General features: G+C 39.8%; 1 protein-coding gene and 1 pseudogene across 1 annotated transcript in view; one reads left to right on the plus strand and one right to left on the minus strand.

Moving 5' to 3' along the window:
* The window catches only part of EFHC2 (EF-hand domain containing 2), a 194,393-nt gene extending 168,815 nt beyond the window's left edge, over positions 1–25,578 (plus strand). Inside the window, exons 14-15 of the mRNA XM_016218528.2 lie at positions 10,235–10,340; positions 22,725–25,578. Coding sequence (XP_016074014.1) covers positions 10,235–10,340; positions 22,725–22,826 — 208 coding nt within the window. The 3' untranslated portion in view covers positions 22,827–25,578. The remainder of the gene's footprint in view (positions 1–10,234; positions 10,341–22,724) is intronic.
* LOC107541341 (sperm acrosome membrane-associated protein 4-like) lies at positions 3,652–4,016 on the minus strand (annotated as a pseudogene).
* Positions 25,579–26,038: the final 460 nt, after the last annotated feature.

Raw genomic sequence — 26,038 nt, forward strand, 5'->3', positions numbered from 1 at the left:
TTGTTACCCATGTGTTTCTCCTGACCCTATGTTTTGGTACTAAATTTCTACTCTATTTCTACTTTTCTTGTTATTTAGTAGTTATTTTTCTTATTAGCACAACTCAAGCTGGAATCAGGACTTCAAAATATTTCCACACCTGGGTACCCCAGCCCCCATCAGTTTGTGCTGTGGTAGCTGGTTTGAGGTCACCTTACCAAATGAAGTCATTTTACTAATGCACAGAGCATTAGACAAATGTCTATGTAGTGGTACCTATTACCCACTAATAATAGGAATAACACTCTGTATCGACATAGTGCCAAGGGCTCTAGAATATTTTGTAAATCCTTGAGCATATTAAAAGGAACATTTTAGTTGATAGCAGGTATGATTTCTTATTTCATAAATAGAAACATTGACGTATAAGGAGGTTCTCTCAGTGAAAGAGTGTGCTTCTGGCCAAGATGAATCTCTAATGGAATTAGAATGACAACTTCCTAAGATACCCAAATCTTTGTTCTTATCTGAGCTCCTAGGGGTAGGGACTATGTCTCATTCATCTTAGCAGCCTCAGGAACTTGTCCTATACTAGTATGTTGGGCCGGGGAGAAAAAATAGGCTTCATTTCTACCAGACCTGTATCTGAAATACAACTCTACTACCTCCTTCCTATGTGAACCTTATAAATAGAGTCAACCTCTCTGAGCCTTCATTTGCATATTAATATTTCCTCAGTACTAACAAGAAATTCTGGTTCTCAAACCGGAACAAGAAGAGAGTATTCTGAGGTCATTCAATTCTGTGTTCCTTGTGGGACTGGGGACTAAAGAGGTAGCCTCCTTCCCTAATTGCGGCCTTCTGAATTGAGACTTGGAATAGTTGGAAATTTAAGTGCAACTCTTTCCTCAGCAGCTCTGCCCCAAGCTAGTCTTTTAAAGCTGGCTTTGGGCTCCATGGAATGCCTTAGAATTGGCCTCCCAAGAGAGCTGCTGCCTCATCCAGAAATATCAGTTAAAATGGAAAAAGTTAACAGGGCTTTAAAATCATCTCATTATACTCTACCCAGCCTCACCCCATGCCCCCCTTCCAGAGGCATCGTTTAGGCTCAAGTGATTTCACCAACAATACCTGGCAGTAAAGCTGAGGGACAGGGTTGAGCTATGCAGCAGCTATTGTTGCAGTGTTTGGCACACTGGGAAGTTTTCACAGAGGAGGCCCCATCTGTCTCTCTATCTCTGCCCCTCCCCTCCCCTCCCCTCTTTTCTCTCTTCTTTCTCTTCTCCCTCTCCCTCTCTCCGTTCCACGCTTTCTACCTTTTCAAATATAAGGTGATTTGTAGTTTAAGAAATTTTTTTAAATCCAAAATCATGTGGACCGACAGAACATTGATTGTGTGTACAGTCTGTACTTGGCAGCTGTGACTTGCCTCACAGAGGTGAACTGTGCTGGTATCACATTTGAAATTTACAGGCCTGGCTATTTGAGACAACCAGAGTTACTCGTTGGCAACTTGGGCAATATCAGTTTGCCAACTCTACATGCTTGTGTCGCTATGGCACAATTGCACAGTGCTCCACTTTTTTCTCAAGATTCTGGTTTTTAAGAATCTCACCAGGTGTTTCAGTGTACACCTCTGGGCTTTCTGGGTAATTAAATGAAACCAAACACAATTAAGTGAATCCAAAATGTGTCTTCATTGCCCTCCCTCTGTTCCTGGTCATGCATCCAGCCCATTCCTCTAAGTTATAAGATGGCCTTTGCAGCAGAGGGGAACCCATATTAGTCTTCAGCAAAATACAGATGCTGCTGTGCCTTTTCCCTGCACAGATGGTGGAAATAAAGCAGATCAGTGTTATTTCCCATGACAAGGAGATGGATGGCTTCTGAAGTTTTCAAGCCAGTCATCATTTTTGAGAAGGAGAGCAAGAGCAGCTGTCAAATGACACATTAGACTCACTTCTAAGAACTCCCACCTAGCGAGGCATTGGGAAACATGCTTGGGGGTCAGTATTCTCTAGAGAGGATCCAGAGAAATTGCCTTCCCTCCCTCTTCTTCCACAGACATGTCCCTTAGTTTGTGTAGGGAAGGAAGTGGTGGCTTGCTCAAGTATCAAAGGGAAAGAAGAATTTATGGATATTTTAGGAAAACACTTTAGTACTGTGAGCTGGGAATATAAAGTATGGAGGCTGACTTTTTAACAAGTATAAAAACACTTAAAAACAAGAATTAGTGTTGCTCTTTAGGGCAATTACCCTGGAACTCTGTGCACTGATTTCAACAATGTTGTCATAGAAGGTCTTTTTGAAATTGCCTTTTCAAGAGAATTTTCTCTAGAGTGGCAAAGCATTATCCTTTGACCATGGATGAGTCTTAGCAAGGGCCAAATATTTGAAAAGGAGCAAAGTAGGGGACTCAGGTGGAGAATCAGGATGTTAACATTTGTGATCAGAAGCATAGCATGTATATGATTCACAATTTGAAAGAATGGGTAGAATTTGGCAATTGATGGCCTGTAATCACAAGGCAGGGAGGACTCCATGATAGGTGACCAGGGAAATAATACTCAGGGGTGAATGTAGGCACTGACCTACTTGTTCTCACTATCCTAATAGTCAAGCCTTTCTCCATCTCTGAACTGTTCCCCCTTGTCTCCTTCTCCTCCAACATGGACTGTTTTTAGAACTGGGGCTTCCCTTTGTATCCTAGTCGTCTTTCTCACGAAACCTCATCTAACAATAGTGTATATTAGATATAGTATATATTATAATATCAAATAAGGGCATGAAAATCTCACTATATCAATGGTCCACAGGAGGAAGCTATCTGTAGAATTTTGGAGCAGGGAGGAAGACTGTGAGAATAATTACTCATCATACTCCCAACTTGTGGTGCTCCTTCCTTTCCCAATCTGACTTATATGACTTTACTACCTTGAAAAGCATGTTTGAAGGTCTCTCATCTGCTTTTTAAACTTTAAAAATTTTTATTTATATCAAACCGATACATATTCTTAATATAAAAATAATCAAATCATTCTAAAAACTTATTCCAACAATAGCAGTTTCCAATTGCATCCCTCCCCACCTCCCAGATCCCATTCACAATAACCAGCCACTTTCAGTCCTTCTAGCTTTTTCTGCAGACATTTAAATAGCATGCACATACTTCTATTTCTGTATTTTTCATTTTTAGATACTACTACTAACTTCCTGTTATGATACTTGAGAATTTGACATAATATTTGTTATTGTTGTTGTTCTTTCTGGGTGCTCTTAGGATCTTCTCTTTATTCCTGGTGTTCTGGATGGGGCTTTATGGTGTGTGTGTGTGTGTGTAGATTCACTGTGTCTCGAGACTCTGTCCTTTGGTTCTGAGAAATTACCCTTTAATTCTTTTTGAGATTATTACTAGTAGCTTTATTTTTTTTAGCTTTATTTATTTAAAGTAGATGTTTCTTTTTGTATTGTTGACAGCATTACTTATTTCTAAAGTCTGTTACACTATCATTCCCATGAAAAAGTACTGTACATCTTTTTTATTATTTTTAATTTTATTTTTTGTCTAGGGCCTCTGGCCATTTAACGGGGGAAAGGGGAGGAGGCAGGGGGCACAAGGAGCAACAGAGCCCTGAGGCCAGTCCCAGGCCCTGCCCTCCACACTGGTCACAGTCAAGGAAGCAGCACCAGCACCCCCAGCACCAGGCCAGTGGTGGCCCCCACTGTCAAGCTGCCTGTGGGGGTGGGGGCCCTGTTACACAATTCACCATAGCAGCAGGTGGAGGTGAGGCTATAGGTGACACCCTGGTAGGCAACAGCCTCCTCACTGCCACACCAAATGGTTTCCATGCAGCCTTTGTTCATCACGGGGCCTAGACCCGAGCGGTCCCTTGGCCCATGAAATACTCCTCGTTGTTGCCACAAGTCATGGGGATGCCAGGGCAATTGGAGGAGTCGCTCAGCTCACAGAAGATGCATTGCTTGGTACCTGTTATGCCCAGGGGCAGAGCCATCAGCAGAATAAGTACCCAGCCCAGGAGGACCATGGTTGCCTGGTGGCGGTGGGACTCCTGGAACTGCTGAGTGATGCTCTACACGCCCATAAGACTTTTGCCGCTGGTTCTGGCCTCCCAGGGTCAGCACTTGGAGTTTCCTTGGTTCCCGATGCTCTATATCCCTCTCAGGAACTTTGTTGTGACCACGACTTTCAAGTCCCAGGGTCTCAGAAGCTTCCCCAGGGACAGAAACAAGCCAGGGGCAGTTGCCTGCCAAGAGTCTTTGTGGAGCAGAATGGGGTGACATCATGGACCCCTCATAGTTCCACTGGCCACTCTGGGGGTGAGGTCATAGGTGGGGGAGGGGTGTCACCTTCTGAGGGGCAGGTTGGCCAGGAAGTGAGGACATTACCACACCACCGAGGTTACAACGCTTGGCCCAACACTTTCCATCCTGGTCATTAAGTCTGCTTTGCTGGGTGCTGGGTGCTGCTCCTGCTCAGTGCCCATGATGAGCCCATTTTTCAGATGGGCAAACCAAGGCTCAGGTGGAGAAAGTGATATGTCCAAGGCCCTAGAGCAAGGATTAGAGCCCAGATTTATTTAATTCCAAAGAGAGCATTTAGTGAGCATCTGCTGTGTGCAGGACCAGTGCTAGATGCTTTAAATAGCAACCACTGTGATGACAGGACTCAGAAGGACAGGACTCACCACAGCTCGAAGGCATCTAGTGTCGGGCACATGCTTGAACCCTGCAGGGAGCTCCACCCATGTTCTCTCCTTAGAATCTTCTTTCTATGTATTAGCTCCATCTCTCAGATGAGCAAACAGGCACATGGAGCAGGCATAGCCAGAGCTTTGCACACAGCAAGTGCTTAACAAATGGGGGTCATTATAGGAAGCAGCTGAGTCTCAGAACAGCCCCTGTGGGTGTCAGAAAATAAACTCTGTCTCTTTCTAGAGGGGGAAACTGAGGCATCCCTCAGTGGGAACAGGCAGAGCCCAGTTTTAAACTCAAGTCTGAGTCCAGATAATTTAAATATCTTGAAGTGGTGTCCACATGGGGTAGGTACCTTGGCGGTCCCCATTCTACAGAGGGGGATGTTGAGGCCAGAGGGTGGCAGGATTTTCTTCTTAATTATTATTAACAGTATTACAGATGTCCCCCAATTCCCCCCCTTTACCCACCTCCTCATAGCCCCTGTCCCACCCCAGGCCTTCACCACACTATTGTCTGTGTCCATTGGTCATGCATATATGTATATGAGCTCTTTGGTTAATCTCTTCCCGTCTCCTCACCCTTCCCTCTGAGATATGTCAGTCTGTTCCATGCCCCCATGTCTCTGGACCTGTCTTGTTTGTCAGTTTATTATGTTCATTAGATTTCACTTATAGGTGAGTTCATGTGATATTTGTCTTTGACTGGCTTATTTCACTCAGCATAATATTCTCCAGGTCCATCCATGCTGTAGCAAAGGGTAAGAGATCCTTCTTTTTTACAGCTGCATAGTATGCCATTGTGTAAATGTACCACATATTATAAAAAAGCTGTCCATTAATTTTTAAAAAATATTTTATTGATTTCAAAGAGAGGAAGGGAGAGGGAGAAAGATAGAAACATCAATGACGGGAGAGTTGTTATTGATCGGCTGCCTCCTGCACGCTCCCAACCGAGCCCGCAACCCAGGCATGTGCCCTGCCCAGACTTGAACTGCGATCTCCTGGATCCTAGGTCGATGCTCAACCACTAAGCCACACCAGCCTGGCTGTCCATTAATTTTTAATAATTTTCTCCCCTCCATTTTCATTTTTCTCTTGTGAGAACTCCAGTCATTAAGATTTTGGATATCTTGAATTTCTTTTTTTTTTTCTCTCCCCAATTTCCTTTTTGTCACTATGATGTACTTACTAAGGGATCTCCTCAACTTTATATTCCACCCCTTCTATAGCATGTTGACTGCTATCATATTTTTTATTCCAAGAGCACATTTTTTAGTCTGAATTTTCTTTTTTTTCTTTTTTTTGTAGTCTTCTGTTATTTTTCCATGGATGCAGTATATCCTCTTATCTCACATGTTTTTCTCTGGTACCCAAATTGTCTTTGTATCTCTAATTCCTCCTTTTTTTTCTGTTGTTGTTTTGGCTTCTGTCCTTAATGCTGGAAGCTTTTGGGAGTGGACCTTGTTGATTGGTAGGTTTCACTGCATGAGTCATCTCCTAGTCCTCATTTTCATTGGGTAATCACCAGAAACTGGAATTTGGAGACCTTTCTGGAACCATTTAGAGTATTGAAATAAGAATCCTATCTTTTCCTGCTGAATAGGATAGAGTGGGGAGTGAAAAAGGCGGAGAATTTAAGAATGGCCACTGGTGTTTTGGAAATAAGAAAGGGGAAGGAAGGGGGCTGAGAGGACCAAGTTTAATGTTCAGTGCTTCCCTCTGCCCTCCATTATGCTTCATCTCCCCAAGACTGAAGCTTCTTTAGTTGAATTTCTCTGGAGAACAAACTTCACTTTCCTGTAGAGTACCATGTAGAAGAAAAGATACTTGGTCTCCAGCTGCTCTTGCTTTATTTAGGTTTTCAAACAGTCCTTGTTTTCAGTCCCATACCTTATCCCTGCCTTCATTGCTAAACCCTGCAATTGCTAAGCCTCTCAAGAGTTCTGTGGGCCACATTGACTAATCTCTAAGTGCCCCCTTCTTCTACCATGGAGTTCAGCTTCACTTCCTCAGCTCTGCCAAGTCAGATACCAATCCTTGGTCTGCTTTCCATCTTGTAAAGATTTTGCAATCTCTTGTCCATTGTTGTCCGTTTCTCATCTATCTTTGTCATTGTATGATATTACCTATTTTCACTTCTTTAATATCATTTTGGTGAGATTTTTGTGGGAAAGAGAGATAAATGTGATCGATCCATCATGATTTACTGCAACTTTATTATCTTTCCAAGAGCGAAGAATTCTTCCAAGAAGGATTGGCTAGTTTTATCCCCTTAATTGAAATGTTTTTTTCTTTCTTGCTCCTTTTGGGGGATTTCCATATTCCCCAAATATCCTTTGAAGTGGGTAAATGATTAGATGTGTTGAGTTTGACATATCATAATTTGGGCCGGGAAGGTGGCTAGTGGTAACAGGTAAGCATCAATAAATAGACTTATTAGTAATAAGGTCTGACACTAGGACCTTCCAATGGTGACTTTCAGAAATTTTTCTGTAAGTTCCAATGCCATCATCCAGGCCAAATGCATATTCAGGCACAGGGACTGAGTTAGATAAGGACCCCAGGACGGCCTTTCTGAGGAAGCAAAATTTTATTTGAGACTTTCCAGATAAAGGGACCAGAAGGTGTCAGTGCCTTACATTTCTGGGAACAATTTTAGTATGCTTCGAGAACAAGAAGGCTAGAATATGTGGAACATTGTGAACAGGGAGATAGTTTTCAGATAAGATCAGAAGGGTCAGCAGTGGCCAGATTACGTAGGATCTTACAAACCCTGTTAAAGAGTTCAGTTTGGGTTCTAAGTGGATTGGGAAGCCAATGGGGAGGCACAAGCAAGTAAGTCATTGATGAGTGACCTATGTTTTAGAGAGATCATTCTGATGGAAGATGGCCTGCAGCAAGGTAAGAATAGAAGCATAAATACCAAGATAAGAAGTTATTGCTTTAGTCCAGGTGAGAGATGATGGTGGCTTGGAATTAGTGAATAGTAGAGCAAATGGAGAAAAAGAGATTTGTGGTAGGCTATGGTAATAGAACCCACATCGCTGGTTAGTGGACTGTATATGAAGGGTGAAGTTTGGTGTGATCCTACATCTGTATGATAGCCTTTTGACTGGTTCCCAAATTACAAGGATATTACATTTCTGAAACCTCTAGGATTAAATAAGTGCCTCCTGTAACTGATGTAATAGGAATTTGCTGGCAATTAAATTCTGTATAGTAGGAACAGATAGAGAAGCTTATTGTATTGGTGATATCCTGTCTCCCAGTGACTCCCACATTTTTATATTCAACTTGAATCTCTTCCCTCAACTTCAGACTCATATACCCAACTGCTCACTTCCCATCAAAATGTAACGTATCTGAAAACAAACTCCTAAGCTTTTCTCCCAATCTGTAGCCCTTGCATTCTTTTCCAACCTGTTAGGGCATCTCTGTTTTTTCAGTTCTTCGGGTAAAATCCTTGGCGTTGTCCTGAATCTATTCCTTCCTTCTGTCTTACAAACTATGTGAAATCTTTCAGGAAGTCCTATACTCAAAATATATTCAGAATTAACCAGCATCATTTAAGCTGCCATTATCTCTCATTTGGATTACTGCAAAAGAATGTTAACTGCCATTGCCACTTTGGCCTTGCTCCTACATTCTGTTTTCAATATATCATCCAGAGTGATCTTTAGAAAATATAACTTAGATCCCATTACAGAAAATATAACTTAGATTCCATTACAGTGCTGTACAATGTGCTCCCATGGCTTAGTTTTCCTCAGTATGAAAGTCAAAGGCCCTTCAGTGATCTCATTTTCTGACCTCAGCCCCTACTCAGGGTATTAGGGAATACGTTTCTTCAAAGGCTCCATGCTAAAGGAAAGTTTCTTACAAAACATCTTTAATTGATTCAATTTCAGTTCTTCTCCCAACACACACACTCAAAATAAAAGACATACTGATCCTTCATTTTGGCTACAAATATTTCCATAAACAGAGCATGTTCTTTCAAGGAGTTCAAATGATGAATGAGCCAAAATTCACAGGATAGGCAGTGGTAGGGGCAGCATATTGGAGTTGTATCCCAGAATCTTTGGCCAAAGAAAATGTACACAAAAGTATTACCCAATTTCTTTTCCCCTCTTCTGATCATTCTGTTTATTCTGCTTTGTTTAGATTGATGAGCCTATATGACATCTTATAACTTTTAATTTATTGCTGCTAACTTTTTTTACTTTATAAATATGAGCTATTATTTTCTTAATATTTTGAGAAAAAAGACAAGTCTTTTGACTGAGTATGAGTACATTGCTTTCCTACTGTTATCATCACTGAGTTTTCTTATAATTACCCTTTGTTCACCTTTTCAGTAATAACTCGTATACCTCACTTGCTGATTGTAGGGATGTGGTGAGTTGGAGGTTCTGAGAAGGGCTGAAGCCCGGGGCAGGGTGCATGGATCAATGCCTTAAGTGACTATGTTTGTCTTTTCCTTCAAAAAATGCTTTTACATGAGCAGTATATAGTTAGCGATAAAAATTGGTAGAACGTGGTCAAATTTGGAATAAGTGGTATTGCACAAAGAAGTATTTTGTTTGATTTTAGGTCATCATAGCAATTGTGTTGACATTACTGGGTCTTAATGGCCCAAACTCTGTTATGGTTAAAGATGAATTTATGTCAATGTCCATAATTAGGAAATAGTAATCAAATAGTTTCACTATTTTTGACCTATAGTTTTATGGTGCAGGATAATCATTTTTAAGTGAAAATTGGCTTAATTTTTTCTGATTATAAATTTAAAACCATTCAGATGATACCGGATATTCTAAAGAAAAAACAAAAATTATAATGTCTCCTCTCAGAGATAGCTATTCTTAATACTTCAGTGTAGTGTTACTAGACTTTTCTCTATGCCTTTTTATATAAATATAAACCTAAAGTGAGATCATAATTCTACATGCTATTTTGTAACCTCATTTCTACTCAACAATATATCATGAACATATTTTCATGATAGAATATATAGATCTAAATAACCCTTTTTAATGGCTACATAATAAATGATAAAGACACCTTTTAATTTTCCTAAAAATATACTAGACAAAATGAATCTAGGCTTGCCTTAAAGATTTAAAAAGCATATAATTTAAGAAATGTAAGGACATTTTATTATACTGATATATAGTATCAACCATTTAAAACTAAAAAGACCTTCAAATATTCTTTAAAAAATATAACAATGGTCTTAGTTCCTGAATAAACTAATTTGTTTCTGTGGCAACTGCAATAAATATTTATTGAACACCTACTAAGTGCCAGCATTGATCTAGGTACTGGGGATACTTTCGCAAATTAGATGTGTGAGATCTCTGCTTGCAAAGAGTTTATATTCTGAAGGGTTGAAAACAGATAATAAACTAATAATAAATAAGGAAAATATCAGATATTGAAGCATTCCTGATACTGTTTTCATGGTAGCATTTAAACTGACATTTTGGTTCCGAATTCTGCCGATTGAATCAAATTATATACTATAATTATATTTTCAGGTTTGAAGACAGTGAAGAACAAATCAATTATGAGTCATTTTTCTCTGCCCTGAACTGGAGAATAAATCGGATGCCTGAATTAATAGCAATATCGCCCTTGAAAGAGGTAAAATTAATATCTATTTTAAAAACCAGCTTAGTACCTCACTTGCATTTTTAATACCCTTTATCTTAAATTTATTTTTCCATGTAAAATATTAACATCAATGCTTTTGCAAAGAGCGCATATATATTTCTGGGTATTTGTGTTAAAGGCTAATTCACTTTCCATGCTGAGTGAACATCTGTTCTATAAGAGCATGACTTTTCTTATGCAGCTGAAATTTTTTAACCTTAATCACATCCAATTACATGGAAGATAGGATAATAGGTTATAGTTATAAATAGATATAAACACTGTTATCAAGGGATTCTGGTAACATAATCATGAGCCACAAGAGCAAATCTCAAATGGTGAATATGTCAGGATACCCCAGTTTATCTATGACTGTGCACACAGGCTTGCCTTGGGTCAAAACCATACAGTTACAGGGATGCACATTTCACAGCGGAGCCAAATTTAAAATAAAAATTTAGTAGAAAAATGCTTGGCTGGGGATAACAAAGTTCATGTGATCAGATGGTGCTCTCAACATTGTGGAATTGTCTGAATTCTCTAAGATCTCTTTGGACCAATTGTCTTTAAGGAGTGGGTGGGTGGGTGGTGGTTTGTTTATATTTTACCATGCTCCAGAAATTGATTTTCTTGGGAAAGTCCCTTGATAAAGCTAATGTCATATGTTTGATACTCTCAGAAAAGAGGCATTTAGTCCTCCCGGTCTCTGCTGACCAGCTCATTCTGGCCTGAACTGGTCTAGTGCCCCTGGGGAGATCCCTCAGACATGTAGCTATTCTGGAGTGTCAGGCAGCCTTAGAACTTCCAGATGATTGGGAGACAGTGGTGGCCTTTGGAGTCAAACAGAACTGGGGTTGAATTCTGGCTCAGTCACTTTCTTAACTTGTTCATTTATAAATTTTATTTGCAGAAAAATCATGATTAAGTATCCACTTTCAGGAGGTTCTGTGCTCTGTGCTGGGGTCCAGAGAAAAAGGTCAGGGGCCCACTGTTGATGGGGGAGTCTCAGTGCTCATGACTTGGAGTATGGCCTGATACAGCCGGCATGGGATGTAATGGGATGAGGAGGAAGCTGCTTATAAGTAAATCAGACTGGGGTGGGGGAAGGGACAGGAAGTCTTCTCAGCAGAGGTAATGCTTGAAATTTCAATGATGAGTACTAAGAGTTAGCAAGGTAGGAAAGTGGCATGATATGGGAAAGCATTCCCAACAGAGGCTCTGGGACATGGGACAACATGGTACTTGTGCAGAACCAGAAGGAATCGGTGTGGCTGGAATGAAAGCACAAAGGAAAGAGTGGAAAAGGATGAGGCTGGAGATACCTGCAAGGGTGAGTTTTGAATATTGTTCTGCAAGATCTGGAGATCATGGCCAATTCCAAGGAAGAAAGTGACATGATTAGGTGTACCCTTTAAAGGGAGCTTGCTGTGGCTGGATGGTGGATAGATTGGAGAGGGAGCATGGAGATCCATTAGGAGGCTCATGATGCCCCGTCATCACCATAATAACAGCAAACACTTACAGCATTTACTGTGTGCTAAGCACTGTTCTAAGACCTCCAAATCTATTAGCTCATTTAATCCTCATAGCAACCCTATGAGGTAGGTACTTTTATCATTTCCATTTTAGAGAAGAGGAAGTTAGAAATAGCAAGGGTCTGGTAGAGTCAGAAGTTTAACTCAGATATGTTAACTGGAAAGAGTAAAAAAGAAAAAATCTTTTAAATATAATTATTATCAAAGATACTGGATTTAATTAACTAAAATCCAAGATATTATCACAAAAAAATTGATACTGTCATTTGGTAACCTTTTCTTATCTATGTAAATATTTAGTTTTTACATAAAAAATGATAGATGGAGTTTATATTCTACCTTTTCATTTAATGTTATGGTGTTCTGTGTTGGATATCATCCATTTGTCCCCTTAGTACTTTTCTCCAGCCCCCTCTACCCTTGTTCTGAATCTCAGGCAGCTGACCTTTGTGACCTGCATCATTGAGGCTTGAGCCCTCTGGCCTCCAGTTGGGTTAGCCAATGGAATGCAACAACAGGAAAGTAGAAGGTGGGTGGAGAGAGAAATCATCTCCCTCCTTGTCAGTCACAATAGATTGATTGCTTCCCCCAGCCAAGGCCCACAGAGCCTGTCTGGAGGCTCTGTCTGGAGGTGCTGCCCACTCCAGATTCTGATAACCATCCTCACATGCCCCTTCAGTCCCAGGTGGTGGTAATGGCACCCTGCTGCTACAATCCTGGAGGGACTGGAAAATCCCCTGTTGGTTTCCCTAAACACTTCGAACAACTTTGTAGATATTCATTTTATTAAACTTTTCTCAACTTACACAGTTTGTATATGTCCTCTGTTTCCCAAGGGATCCTGAATGATACACGTACTTATTTTTGCTAGTTAGCAACTGCCTTTGTTATTCTTTTCCTTACTTTGTACTTCTCTCCTTTTCCTTTCCACCCAATCCACCACCCAAATGTTTGTCTACATGTTGGGTGTTTCATCATCTATTGTACAAAAATATAATCGTACCACATGCATTTATCTGCAGTGTGTTTTTCTTATTGAATCGTAAATCATGGGAAATTGCTCTAGTTTAACATGTATACACCTCAGCCATTTTTCAATAAATGTAGTACAGATATAGAATAATTTATTCACCCATTTCTATTTGATAGGCATTCAAGTTTTTTTACATTTTTAAAATATTTTATTTTACTGATTTCAGAGAGAAGGGAAAGAGGGAGAGAGAGATAAAAACATCAGTGATGAGAGAGAACCATCTATCAGCTGCTCCCTGCATGCCCCCTACTGGGGGTCCTGCCTGCAACCCAGGCACGTGCCCTGACCGGGAATTGAGCTATGAGCCACACTGGCTAGGCTGTTTTTGCATTTTTGTCCCTGAAAAGATGTAGTGTCTTGTTACTTGAATTTTGATTTTCCTGATGATTATTGATTTCGAATGAAATTTAATTATCTTTTGGTACTACAACCCACAGTAAGAAAGACATTTTTTTGTATCAACCCAGCAGGCACATATACAATGGAGCAAAAGTTACATGAACCAATACTGTTCTAACTATATGTGGTGCAGTATGATATTTCCTTTCTCTCATCCTTCCATTCTCTCTTCCTTTCTTTTCTTTTCTCTCCTCTCTTCCCTTTCTTTCTCTTTTTTGAATATAGTGTGTGACCCATTAAATTGTTTTAAGGACCCACAAAATGATCTCTTCTACTCATACTGGAAGAGGAATCACTGTGTAGGAAGCTCAGAGGTCCTCTCTCCCTTTAACCACCCCTCCCCCATTTCATCCCTTACTCTGTCAACTAGGACAGTTAATGAACCTTGGAGCTCAGGTGCTTTAGGGAAGCAGGTAGAGCAGAAAGTCTGGAATGTGAACTGGAGTTCAAATCCTTAGCTCAGTGATTGACTAACTGGGTGCACTGGGTGCAAATTATTCAACCTTTCAGGTTTTCCCATCTCAAAAATGGAGATAAGAATAATTCCTTCCTCAGGGTGGTTGTGGGGATCGAGTCTACACATGTGAGATACTTATCACAATATCTGTCCCATACTAAGGGCTTAAATGTTAGCTATTATTATTTTTTTTTGTAAAATGGAGATTACTTACTTCCTCAAGTCAAGCGGCTTGGCCTTGAGCATTCAACCTCCAAGGCTAAGATCAGTGATTGTATCCTTAAAGGTTAAGAGTTAGAACAGTAACAGAACAGGAACGTTGTATCCAAAAGGGCCTGTGTTTCAGCAGTAGGTTTTTCCAGTTGTTACTCATTTGTGGCGATAAGAGCTTTGCTCTTAGGGTCTTTTACCAATTTTGCTCACCAACCCAAAATAGTTGAGTCTGAGGAAGACATCTGGAAGGGACATTTCTTTTCAGCCAGTTAAAGAAAGAAAGAACATAGGTATAAAATAGTACCTGATCAATTTAACAAATAATGAGGACTTAACTATATTCCAGAGTCTGGAGCACTCTGGTACTCCTAATTTTTCTACTATTTCATAAAGAGAATATAAGATAGCTTGGGAATGTTACCAGTGAGTCTATAAGCCCATGTGAAAATATTTAGTCTGAATAGGTTGAGCATAATATTGCATAGTTCATACAGTAGAATAAGTAGTGAAGAGTATAGTATCTCCTGAACCATATAAGTGCTTCAGTGTTATTATCTAAGTCCTTGAAATACTCTGGGTCAGAACCTGTCACAGGTTGGGTTCTCCGGGAAGCAAATGGAGTCTAATGTGCAGGAATTTTATTTGGGATGTCCCTGGGATCCATACCTGTGGAAGGGAAAGGAAGGACACAGGATTGGGCAGAAGGAGAAGTTGAGATGTTATGCAGGCCCAAAGACAGCTTTGGCCAGCCCACCGGGAACTCTGGAACTAGAATGACTTCAGAGTTGTCCTGAGTTGAGCCATAATGGCCTGGTCTTTATCCCTGTGAGTTGGTTTAGGAAGAGGTATGACCTTCGACAATATAGCTCTTTGTAGCGAGACTGCTCTGTAGCTGAGACAGTCCCTGAAGGGGACTTCTAGCAGCTAAGCCATAAGTCTTTCCTCAAGGGGATTCTGGATGGTACATCACAGCTTGGCAACCAAGCACTCTTGAAGCCCTTTTTGATTATTCTTGGTATCAACTTGGCTCCCTCCCAGCAGTGTGGCACAATCTCATTCCCACCCCTGCTCCTAGGTTATCATCTAATGTTACACTGTGGCAGGAAACTAACAGGGGAGTGGTTATGCCAGAAGAGGCCATGGAAGAGTTAGACCAGATACGTAGATCTGTGGAACCCAGTTGGGTGGAGAAAACCTGTCACTTAGAACTTTGGGGATTGCCAACATTTGGAGAGACTGCCATAGCAAAAAAGTAACACGTGGGACTTTAGGACAAGATCTACAAGGTCGAGAAAATCACCCAGCCCTGAGCACGATGTGACAAGATTCAAGTTCTGTTGAGAACAAGGAATGGCAGGCTGAGCTACTCTGTGGAGGCCAGGGTTTGGGCAACTGTATGCTTCCTTCAGTGTATCAGTTAGTCAAACTGGCTCTTCCTGAAGTTCTAGAGATGCCATGAACAAGTTATCTAGAAGTTACTGCTACTGTCCTCCACTTAGAACCTGGATGTTTTTACTCCTGGGCTGAATGTTATCCTCAAGAGGATCTCATTCTTGAACTTGGAATCTGAGAAGTGAAACAGAACTTCTCAGCTGATGAAAGCTAAGCAGTCCTACGTACTAGATTCAACACCAATTCTGTTTGCATCAGCCTTAATGGATGGGATGGGAGGTAGGGATAGTGACTTCAGACACTTTCCCAGTGTAGCCTGTTTAACTGAAGCACATGATGTGAATAGAGAGGAGCCCAAAAAGCAGACCATAGGTATCAGCCACCCAGAGGCTGAGTAGGAGGGTGATCTGATACACCAGACATGGGATTGGAAGGGCAGGGCATCAGGGAGTTTCAACAGGTGTTTCTCTAAAACAGAAGCATAGTGGTGGGATCAGAGGCTACTCAGCAGGCTTGAACCAAGCCTTCAGCCCTGCTCAGGGGACAGAATAGGCTAAGTCACTATACCAGTAAGGTTCCATCAGGAAATACACACACAGTATATAGGAATCCGGGGTATGGATTTAATAAAGGGACTATTGATAGAGGAGTGGGTAGGGTTAAGGGAACCAGTGAGGGCAGTAGAACACTCAGGGACTAGCAAGAATGACAAGGCTTTACCACCCTTAGGTCTGGAGAAGCAGAGGTAGGTGGGTAGTATTATTGGAACCTAGTGGAGAAGCTAGAACATGGCAGAAGGTAGAGGAGTGTAGCCACTGCCAAACCATGGCCCGGCAGGGAGGGAGTAGAGGAAGGGGAAGTGGAATCAATACCCTCATCTCTTGCTACTTCCCAGTGGCTGGACCCATCCAAAAGCCAGAGAACAAGGAAACTCAGGAAATGATACAATCCACAGAGGTTGGCCTTTCAGTGCAGACAGCTCAGTGAAAAAGGCGTCACAGAAAATGGATCTTGAGGGGCAAATGGAGAATGGCCCAGCACAGTCTGTTACCAGAAAAAAGACTTGGGCTCAGGTGAACAAGCCCCACAGCCAAGTTATAAGGCCAGGTCCAGACTAACAGCTCCTGGCTTGGTCTGCTAGATGTCAGGACTGGTCCCCTGGACTCATATGGGGCTCCCCTACCAGTGATGGTTAGGTGGTCTCAGCTAATAGGACTGAGACCCAATAGCTAATTAGCAAAATTTACAAATAGTACTGTGATTGTAGCTAGCCCAGCTTTGATTAGTCCTGCTGCCCTTTGGTGAGAGATTTTCCTACATGGATACATGTAAGCTGTCACCCACCATGACTGCTGACTGTGGCTTGTAGCCTGGAGTCTCAGGAGCTCCCTTGGCCAGGCCTCTGCCTGGCCCCCACAGCAGCCCACTGTGAGCAATTGGGGTGGTAATTTAACTCTCATTCCATTATGTGACTATCTATGGTCTCAGCATGTGCCCTGGTGCTGTCAGAGCCTGGAGACCCCATTTCTATTCTATTGTGCTTGCTCACAGATGGTAGCTGTAAAACTGGAAAAATAGGTCCCACTGTTTAGAGTCGGTCTCATTATTCTTAGAAGTCACATTTTTAAAAAACCAAAACACTAAATTGGTCCTCATATAAACTTTATAAGTTACACTAGGTGATTGGCATCTTATCTTTGGCCATTTCTGAGAAAAACTGGATATGGCTTCATTTTAGGAGCACTGGAACTGCAGAAGCATTAGCGAATGGCTCTAAAGCTCTCATGTCACAACAAGATGATATATAGCCTTGGTAGTGAGAGGAGTAGGGGACAGTTGGGTACATCTTTGGGATACATCTTTGGGCACCCCACTTGTTGAAGATCTCCTTTTGATATTTAGAGGCTAGAATAACCTATGACATTTTATTGTCCCAACAACCTTGTGAAAATGTATCATTCCCAATTTATAGATAAAAATTTGAGACTCAAAAGGTAAGGATTATATAGTTAGGGGCTAGTGCCAACACTTTAATAAACAGTTATTTCTAATATTTGAAGTTAAATTTAACAGGTCAAATAGATTATTAATCATTCTCACTAACTTTTAAATATAACTGATAAATACATACTGATTACCTAATACAAAGCAATAACCTAATAGGAAACGATACTGCTGGAATCCACTTTGATTGAAAGCATTGGATGATGTCTATTTGAATTGTATGTATGTCTGTCACTGAAGATCAAAAAAAATCCATGTGTCCTTGAAAACTTTACTTGTCCTGTAATGTAGTTTTTCAAAAAATATGTTTATTGATTTTAGAGAGAGAGGAAGAGAGAAGGAGAGAGAAATATCAATCGGCTGCCTCCTGCCTACCCCCTACTGGGAATTGAGCCCACAACCTGTGCATGTGACCTGACTGAGAATCGAACCAGTGACCTCCTGGTTCATGGCTTGACACTCAACCAGTGAGCCACACCGGCCAGGGCTGTAATGCAGTTTTAAGGAAAGGTTTCTTGCTTAGAAGTTACACCTGTGTTTTAGCTACACTCACACAGATGACAACTTTACTGAAGCTTTGTCTGGAGCAGAGGGAAGCAATTGTGAAATACTGTTATTACAATAAAGACAGAAATGTATAGAAATATAAGCAAATCTCCTGGCTTGATATATGAGCTTTTCCTTATGTCATCAGAATACTCTTGATTATCTTGACAAGTATTTGTGAACTATCTTTCCAAAATTAATTTTAATTTGATTTACTGAAACTTAACTGCTTTTATGATTTTGTCAGCTTAATTTGATTATTTCAAAGGTCATGTCAACAAGGAAGAAAATCCAATCAAACCACAATTTCAATTCCATACACACTACTGGACTTTTAACAAATTTATAGATATTTCCTGTAGAAATGCCCTTTTTCAAGTGAGTGGAGGGGAGTAGCAGGGTAAAATCACTAACATGATTCTATCAGCCTTACATTTGGGAGGAATAAAAATAACCTTGTTTCAGTGAAGTGTGGAATTTAATTGGCTCCCTATCTTTTTTCTCTTATGCATCTGGTGGCCAGTACTACAGTAGAAAATTTTAAACTAGGAGACATAATCCAATTAAATTTTCCTTTTAAAAATGTCAAAGCAAATAAATCCAGGGCCCATGAGCTCACTCATAGCTTTGCTATTCTCACCGGGCAGCTGCTATTTACTGAGTTTCCATCCAGTGCCATCTTTGCTTCCCATTTCAAGGGTGTATGATTTTACAATTGGCAGCTACATATTTTCACCATTGATGAACAGTAATCTATTGCCAACTTGTTTGACATCTTAAGTAGCTCGAGTGACAGCCAGCTTGGAAGATGCCATGGGGCCCTCTTGCAGACAATGATTCTCAGCCATTTTAGAGTCATGATTTTGCATTGTGGTTGAATTTTACTCGGTACTTCATAGTTCTTCCTTCTTTCATAAAATGCTATGTGACACATATTCTTTATGCTTCACATTACATGGAATTTATATTTGAAATTTGGGCACTGTCTCTTGAGTTATCTGAACGTCATATTGAAACTCTGGATCCATTCACAGTTTGTCAGGAAGTTGCCTTGTTCCAAGCTGTTCTGTGACTTTCATAGACTTTTTATTAGTTTTGATAAATGCAAAATTGCATAATGCCTTTGTTTATCTTACTCTAGAAGCTAACTTGGAGACAAAGATTGGAGTATAAATAGTTTTTTGAAGTGAAAAGACCACTAGTAAGGGAGTGGAGAAATGAGAAATGGAAGAAAAGGAGCTTATAGGGCATACTATTAAATCAGTAACAAATGTGGATGACTGGAGCTTAATGCCTCTGAGAAACACAGGGATGTAATAACCTCAGAGTTATCCCACCCAAAGTGTAGGTGGTATTCACCCATCAAGTCCCATCAGTCACTGTTTGAGGGCTGCTCCTGAAAAGGGGGAGTAATTAATTCCCAGGCACTTATGACATGTAACAGCGGCAGCCAAAGTGGGTCTCAGAGGACAAAGAAAAGCACTCAGGCAAAGGAATGCAGGTGCTGGTGGTTTGAAGTTAGGCTGTTGTGAGAGAGGGTGGAGAGGGTGAGGGAATCGGGAAGGGCACTGGGAGAACCTGCTACATGAAGATATTTAAGATTCCAACGTGCACCATTAAGGGGGCTGGTTTACAGAAACACAAGCAGGCTTGTCCTCATCTTGAAGGGTGGGGACTCTCCTGTTGTAAAATTACCATGCAGTTATTTCTACTTAAAATTTATGTGCACTGCTGGGAATACAATATAACCTGGAGTTTTCTTCACATTTTGTAGTGTAGGATGAATAAAAGGTCAGTGGAGACAAAGAATATTTTAACTCACTGCCCCAATTGTCATAAATATTCTGTAATGTTTGGAATGTTTGCATATTTATTAGAACAATTAGACAGGATTTCTCATTTCACCAAAGATTTATTTATTTTACAAAGAGATTGGCCATGTGATTTCTTTAGATGGATCCAGTTACAGGTAACAATTATTAAGAGATATCTTTTCCCTCTACTTTATTGCTATCCCCCCTTCCAAGTTTCTTAAGTCTTATCTCCTGCTTTCTACTCTCCTTTGGATCCCAGTTTGATTTGTGTTAGTTTATTTAAACTAGTAATTGGGAAATTTCTCTAAATTGGAGGTTGGTTATAATTCTGGTACCAATTCCAATGCATTTTTTTTTCCCCATACCAAGTATTTCTTGACATCAGCTGGGTGTCCTACAATTCAACTCATTTCTGATAGTATCTACCCAGAGATAGCCTCAGATCCCACAGGTTAATGGCTCAGCCCTACAACACTGCCTCCCCACTTCAGCCACCATTTGCATGTCCAGGTTGTCACCTGTGCATCTGACCAACTGGCTGTACGTTAGAGGGTTCCCATAACCCCCTTCTTGGTTTTGATTAATTTGCTAGAGTGGTTCATAGAACTCAGAGAAACATTTTACTTACTAGATTACTGGTTTGGAAGAGCCAGATGGAAGAGATGAATAGGGCAAAGTATGGGGAAAGGGCGAGGAGCTTCCATGCCCTCTCCGGGAAGGCTACTTTCCACAAATCTCCATGTGTTCACCAACACACAAGTTTGGAGGTTACTGCAAAAATAGGACATCAACCTGGCTGGCGTGGCTCAGTGGTTGAGCATCGACCTATAAACCAGGAGGTTGTGGTCAGGGCACATGTCCGGGTTCCAGGCTCAATCCAACAGTGAGGGGTGTGCAGGAGGCAGCCGATCAATGACTCTCTCATCATTGATATTTCTATCTCTCTCTCTTCCTCTCCCTTCTCTTTGAAATCAATAAAAATGTATTTAACAGGACAATAGGACATCAACACATCATTTTTTTTTTTTTTTTGAGAGGACACAATTCAACCTATATAACACTACTCCTTTCTTTTATGACCACTTCAAACCAGTCATCTTCCAGGTATTGTATGTTCTACTGCAGCAAAATCTTTCAGATGTGGCTCTTATCCATCCCAGCTTCAGCTGCCCTGGTTATAACATAATCACCTCTCCCCAGGATTATTGCAGTAGCCTCCAATGTGATTTTCTCCCTTCATTTCATTCTTCATACATCTGAGTTATGTAATTAATCTCTAATCAGATTGCTCTGGCTGAGACTCACCAATAACTTTGCTTAACCACAGCATAAAGTATAAACTAGCACAGAAGCCCCCAAGTTTAGCCTCATCTTTTCCTTCCAACTGCCTTTCTTGCCTCTTTGTGTTATGTGCCCCAAACCACACTGGGCTACTTACCCTTTCCCCAAAATCGATTGTTAAGTCTCCAGGCTTTTGCTTATGCTGTTCCCTATGCCTGACACAGCCATCATCGCTTTAATCACCTGCTAAACTCCTCATTCCATAAGGCCCAAGTGAAATATCACTTAGGTTGCTTCCACAACTCCATCACATAGAATTATTGAGCCCTTACTTGTGTTTCTGTGATACCTTGTGATTTTGGATACTAATTTAGTTTTAGGCAACATATAACACCTCTTATATAAAAAAATTAACCTTGAAAATAGAAATATAAGGAGCCACAGTTACAAGCTTTTCCTCCTTTGTTGATATTGATATGAATTGACGATTGCAGCATAAATAAAAAGTACACACATGCATGTGTATAGATTTATATATATAGATTTTTTGAAATCTCTTTGACACATGTTTATTACATACTTTTATAAAATTATTATATAATTTTGTTGTGACCTACCTCATCAAATTACTTTTTAAAACTCTCTAGAGTGAAGGTATTTATTTTTCTGAAATTAGCAAATGTATATACATATGTATCATATTGTTATTTTAAAAGTATATGGCCCGGCCAGGTGTGGCTCAGCGGTTGAGCGTCAACCTAGGATCCAGGCGATCGAGGTTTGATTCCCAGTCAGGGCACATGCCCGGGGTTGCGGGCTGCAGCCGATCGATGACTCTCTCATCATTAATGTTTCTATCTCTCTCTCTCCCTCTCCTTTCCTCTCTCTGAAATCAATAAAAAGATATATTTAAAAAAAAAAAGAATTTTTTAAAAAAGTATATGTGTGTATATATTTATACTATATATATATGAAGTGTATGTAAAATAGCTTATCCCCAAGAGCATACTGTGAATGATCCAGTGTTCTTGCCATTGTTAGATTGAAGAAACAGGAACCAAGCAGCCTGTGTAGCTAGCAGTTTGGATTTTTTAAAGAATGACTTCTTAATAAAGTATAAGGGGAGCTATCACTGCAATAATGCTGCATAACAAAGACCTCCCCCCCCCCCCCCCCAATTTCAGTGGTTTGCAGCAGCAGGTATTTATTTTTCTTCTCCGTAGACCTGTAGGTCGCCTGGGTTTGGCTCCAGCTCAGCTTTCCATTCTGACCAGCAGCAGCCTCATGGGCCATATTCTTCTCATGGCTATGACAGATGCACAGAAGGCCAAGCCAAATCATGCCAACACATTATGGCCTCTGTTTGCTACATCTGCTAACATTACATAGGCCAAAGCCAGTCAGGTGGCCAAGCCCGTATCAAAGGTACAGGAAAATCAACTCCATGGAAGGTGTTACAAAGTCACATCTCAGAGAATGGGTGTATAATTCTAATACAGGGAAGGAGGAAGAATTGAGCACAAGAATCCAATGTACCACAAAGTCCTTGTGATCCAAAAGTGGACTGTAGAAATGTCTGCTTTGAAAATAAGCTATTTGCCAAGAGATTATATAACAAGAAGCAATTTACTGTTGCATTTACAAAACTGCCCTTTGAAATGTGGTTTTAATTCTATCCTTTTTGTTGTTTTTTTTTTTTAGAGATGTGAAGATGTGTGGATCGGGATGCCATCACCTATTCCTTCGAAATACGTTAACTATTTTAAATTTTTAAAGGATGTGTATGGCTTAGAGGTGGAGTAACCATGCCAATTTAGCTCAACTCCTTTGATTTCCTGTTCTAATTTTGCCAAGTTTATTTCAGTGGATATAATTTCATTAAAAACAGAAAAGAAACAATTTCAATTGAACTGAAATCCAGACACTATAATTAATCTCTTTGTCATTTTAGTTTTTCAGAACATCATATTATATTGCTGATGTACCAGTGCTATTAAAAATGTCATTTAAAGAAACATTGAACATTTTTATTTTATGTATGATTTATTAATACCAAAGAATCTTATGGTAATTTTGTAACCAACATAATTTGATTTATTACAACTCAAAAAGAAAATGACTTTTGACAGCTATACATAGCAATATAAAATCAAATTATATCAAAGTAATAAATTGTGATTCTATTAAACATTTTTTGAAATCTTTTTGACATTTGTTACCTGTATAATTAAACTTTGTAGCAACCCATCTTATCAAAATAATTCTTAAACCTCTAGAGTGAAGATATTTATTTTCTGAAATTAGCAAAGCTGTGAGAAGAAAAGGAGTCCATACTCCCTGCAACACACACTTGCAGGCATGTAAAAATTTGGGAGAGAAATTGAAACATATGCGGTGTTTATATTTTAATGCCCTTTTTATATCCAAAGTTAGCTTGTTAATTTAGGAATATATGCATGTGTGTATAGTTTTAGTATGACCAAAAATGTATTATGTCTAAAATATTTAAGGATGTGAGGGCTGATGAGTTTGAGAGATCATTTTGGTTCATTCTCCATATACATATACCATCCACCCCAGGGGTTTAACTATTCTAAGACTACAGCATTTTCCTCCTACATTTCTCTGGTTCCATTTTTCTTATAACTTTTTATTGATTTCAGAGAGGGAGAGAGAAACATCAATGATGACAGAGTCATTAATCAGCTGCCTCCTGCACGCCCCCCACCGGGGATCAAGCCCCTCAACTTGGGCATGTTCCCTAACGGGGAATCGAACTTCAATCTTCTGGATCATAGGTCGATGCTCAGCCACTGAGCCACGCCTGGCCAGGTTCCAGTTCTATTTTTATTTTTCTTCTAGGCCTGTACATTATGAATCTCAGCAGAACTTTTGTCATGTAATGTATATTTGATTAATACTCATAATCAAGGACCTCTGGGAATTTATTGTAAGAAGTTTGTCCCAATCTACCCCAGTCTTCAGTGTTGGGTGCCACATATCATAAGTCCAGTCACCTGGTGTTCTCAGAGACAATGGAAGCCTATGGCAAAGTGACTTCAACCTTTACCTTTCAGGGTCTGCTCTGAGGAGAGGAAGAGGGTGATATCTCAGGGGCCTTCTCCACATTTGCAGTATCTTCTTGCCTACACATGAGCTGGCTTCTTGGCACTCACATATTCCAATTTGCTTGACAACAATGGCTCTTTCAGTTTTTAAAATTCAAGTTAATAAACTATTTCTATATATAAACTTAGGATAATTCTACATGTCGTTGTTGGAATAGACCCCATAGGACTTTCCAATAAACTAGAATATTCAATTTATAACCTAGAACCATTTACTCACAAAAATTTTGACTATGTGATTTTTATCCCAGGTTGTTTTTTGTTTGTTTTTGTTTTGTTTTTAAGACAACTAACAGTGCCAAGCCATTTTGTTACTTTAAGATTTTTCATTCCCCAGAGAACAAACTTTTAGAAGAATGACATTTTCCTGGAACTTTTCAGGCTTATGTATTTGTCACTTACCTATTCAACTCTTCAGTCAGTTGTCTTTCCCTCAAGATTTTAAATATGTAGATAATTTAGGCCTTGTACAAGCTTGTACTATAACTCATTTGAGAAGTAGGAGGAGACAAGGAAGCAAACCAGTGATATGCTCCTGAATTTGTAGGATGACAACTGCTTATTCTTTTGTATAGATGTGTGTTACTGCCCTTGTTATTCGAAGTTCAAGCCCACAATTAGCAATTAGATGGCTATTATAGGAATCATGCCGATAAACATGATACACTGCAGCATTACGGACACTTTAAATAATTATTCTTTTTATAACTAAGCCATATACTGAAGGAGATTTATAATTTAGAGATAATATCCCCATTAGCAAAGTTTACAACCCAATAAACAGCTTCTATTAGTTAATAAATGCCAAAGCCATAAAAATAATGACCATTAATGTAATAGAATTTCTGTACAGTCCTCTTTTGCTAGTGGTCTCAAGGTATTGAAGGGAAATGCTATCTTAGGAAAAACATTTATTCTCATTATGTAAATATCAATGAATTGTCTTATAATCCATCTGGAAATCTCCCAGCACCTCCTTTGGTCCAAGGTGGTCCTGAAATGCTTATGAATTCTGCTTAGGTTTCAAGCCGTAGATAGCTGGTTTTCAGCACAAATAAACCCTGTGACTCAAATAATTGGGGGAGGTGGGGGAAAATGCTGGAATTTGTCTCTTCTCTTCTCTCTAAAAAAGAGAAATTCTAACTATTGCCATTATTCCAGAGTAATAATTTTTTAAAGTTTTACAACCTTAGCATATACTTATATTTTTAGCTCCTAACATTTTCTCATTTTGATGGAAAATCAAGTGCTGCCTGTAGATGTCTGGGTGAGTTGAAGGTTAATATAGGCAAATCTTTTGTACTAAGAGTGAATTGCATTTTAGTATCTCTGGAACCGTGGGAATGATTGATAAAGTTATTTGAAAGCCCAAATCAAATTGTCTTTTCATAAAAAACTGATTAAAAGCTGTTGAAATTCACATTAAATGGTTTGCTGAGTCATATTTGTAAAATATGGATGTTGTTGGCAAATGACTAATTTCCAGTGTTTAATTGCCTTTTTTCTCCCCCTTTGAAAAGTAATGTGGATGAGTCTATGGATTGACTTTAGTGCTTACTAAAATAGTTAAAATTTAAAAAAATAGAAAGGAGATAAAGAGCACTGTAACTTTTAAGTATTACAATAGTTTAAACATTTTGCCCACTTTATTCTATATATTACCTTTGATCCAATTAATGTTAAACATATCATTCTTGGTCTTTGTTTTTTGTATGCTATGCTATTTGAAGTTTGGTTATTTAGAGTTGTAGATGTAACTGAACAGAAAGAGAGTTTGTCCGTCTGGGTGCACAGCAGAGCCAAACACTGAACACCAAAAACTGCAGTGGAAGAAACTGGAGTCACTTTATTGTTAGGCCATGCAAGGAGAACAGGAAAGCTGTTGCT

The sequence above is a fragment of the Miniopterus natalensis genome, chromosome X, assembly GCF_054644295.1.
Source record: "Miniopterus natalensis isolate mMinNat1 chromosome X, mMinNat1.hap1, whole genome shotgun sequence".
Classification (NCBI taxonomy): domain Eukaryota; kingdom Metazoa; phylum Chordata; class Mammalia; order Chiroptera; family Miniopteridae; genus Miniopterus; species Miniopterus natalensis.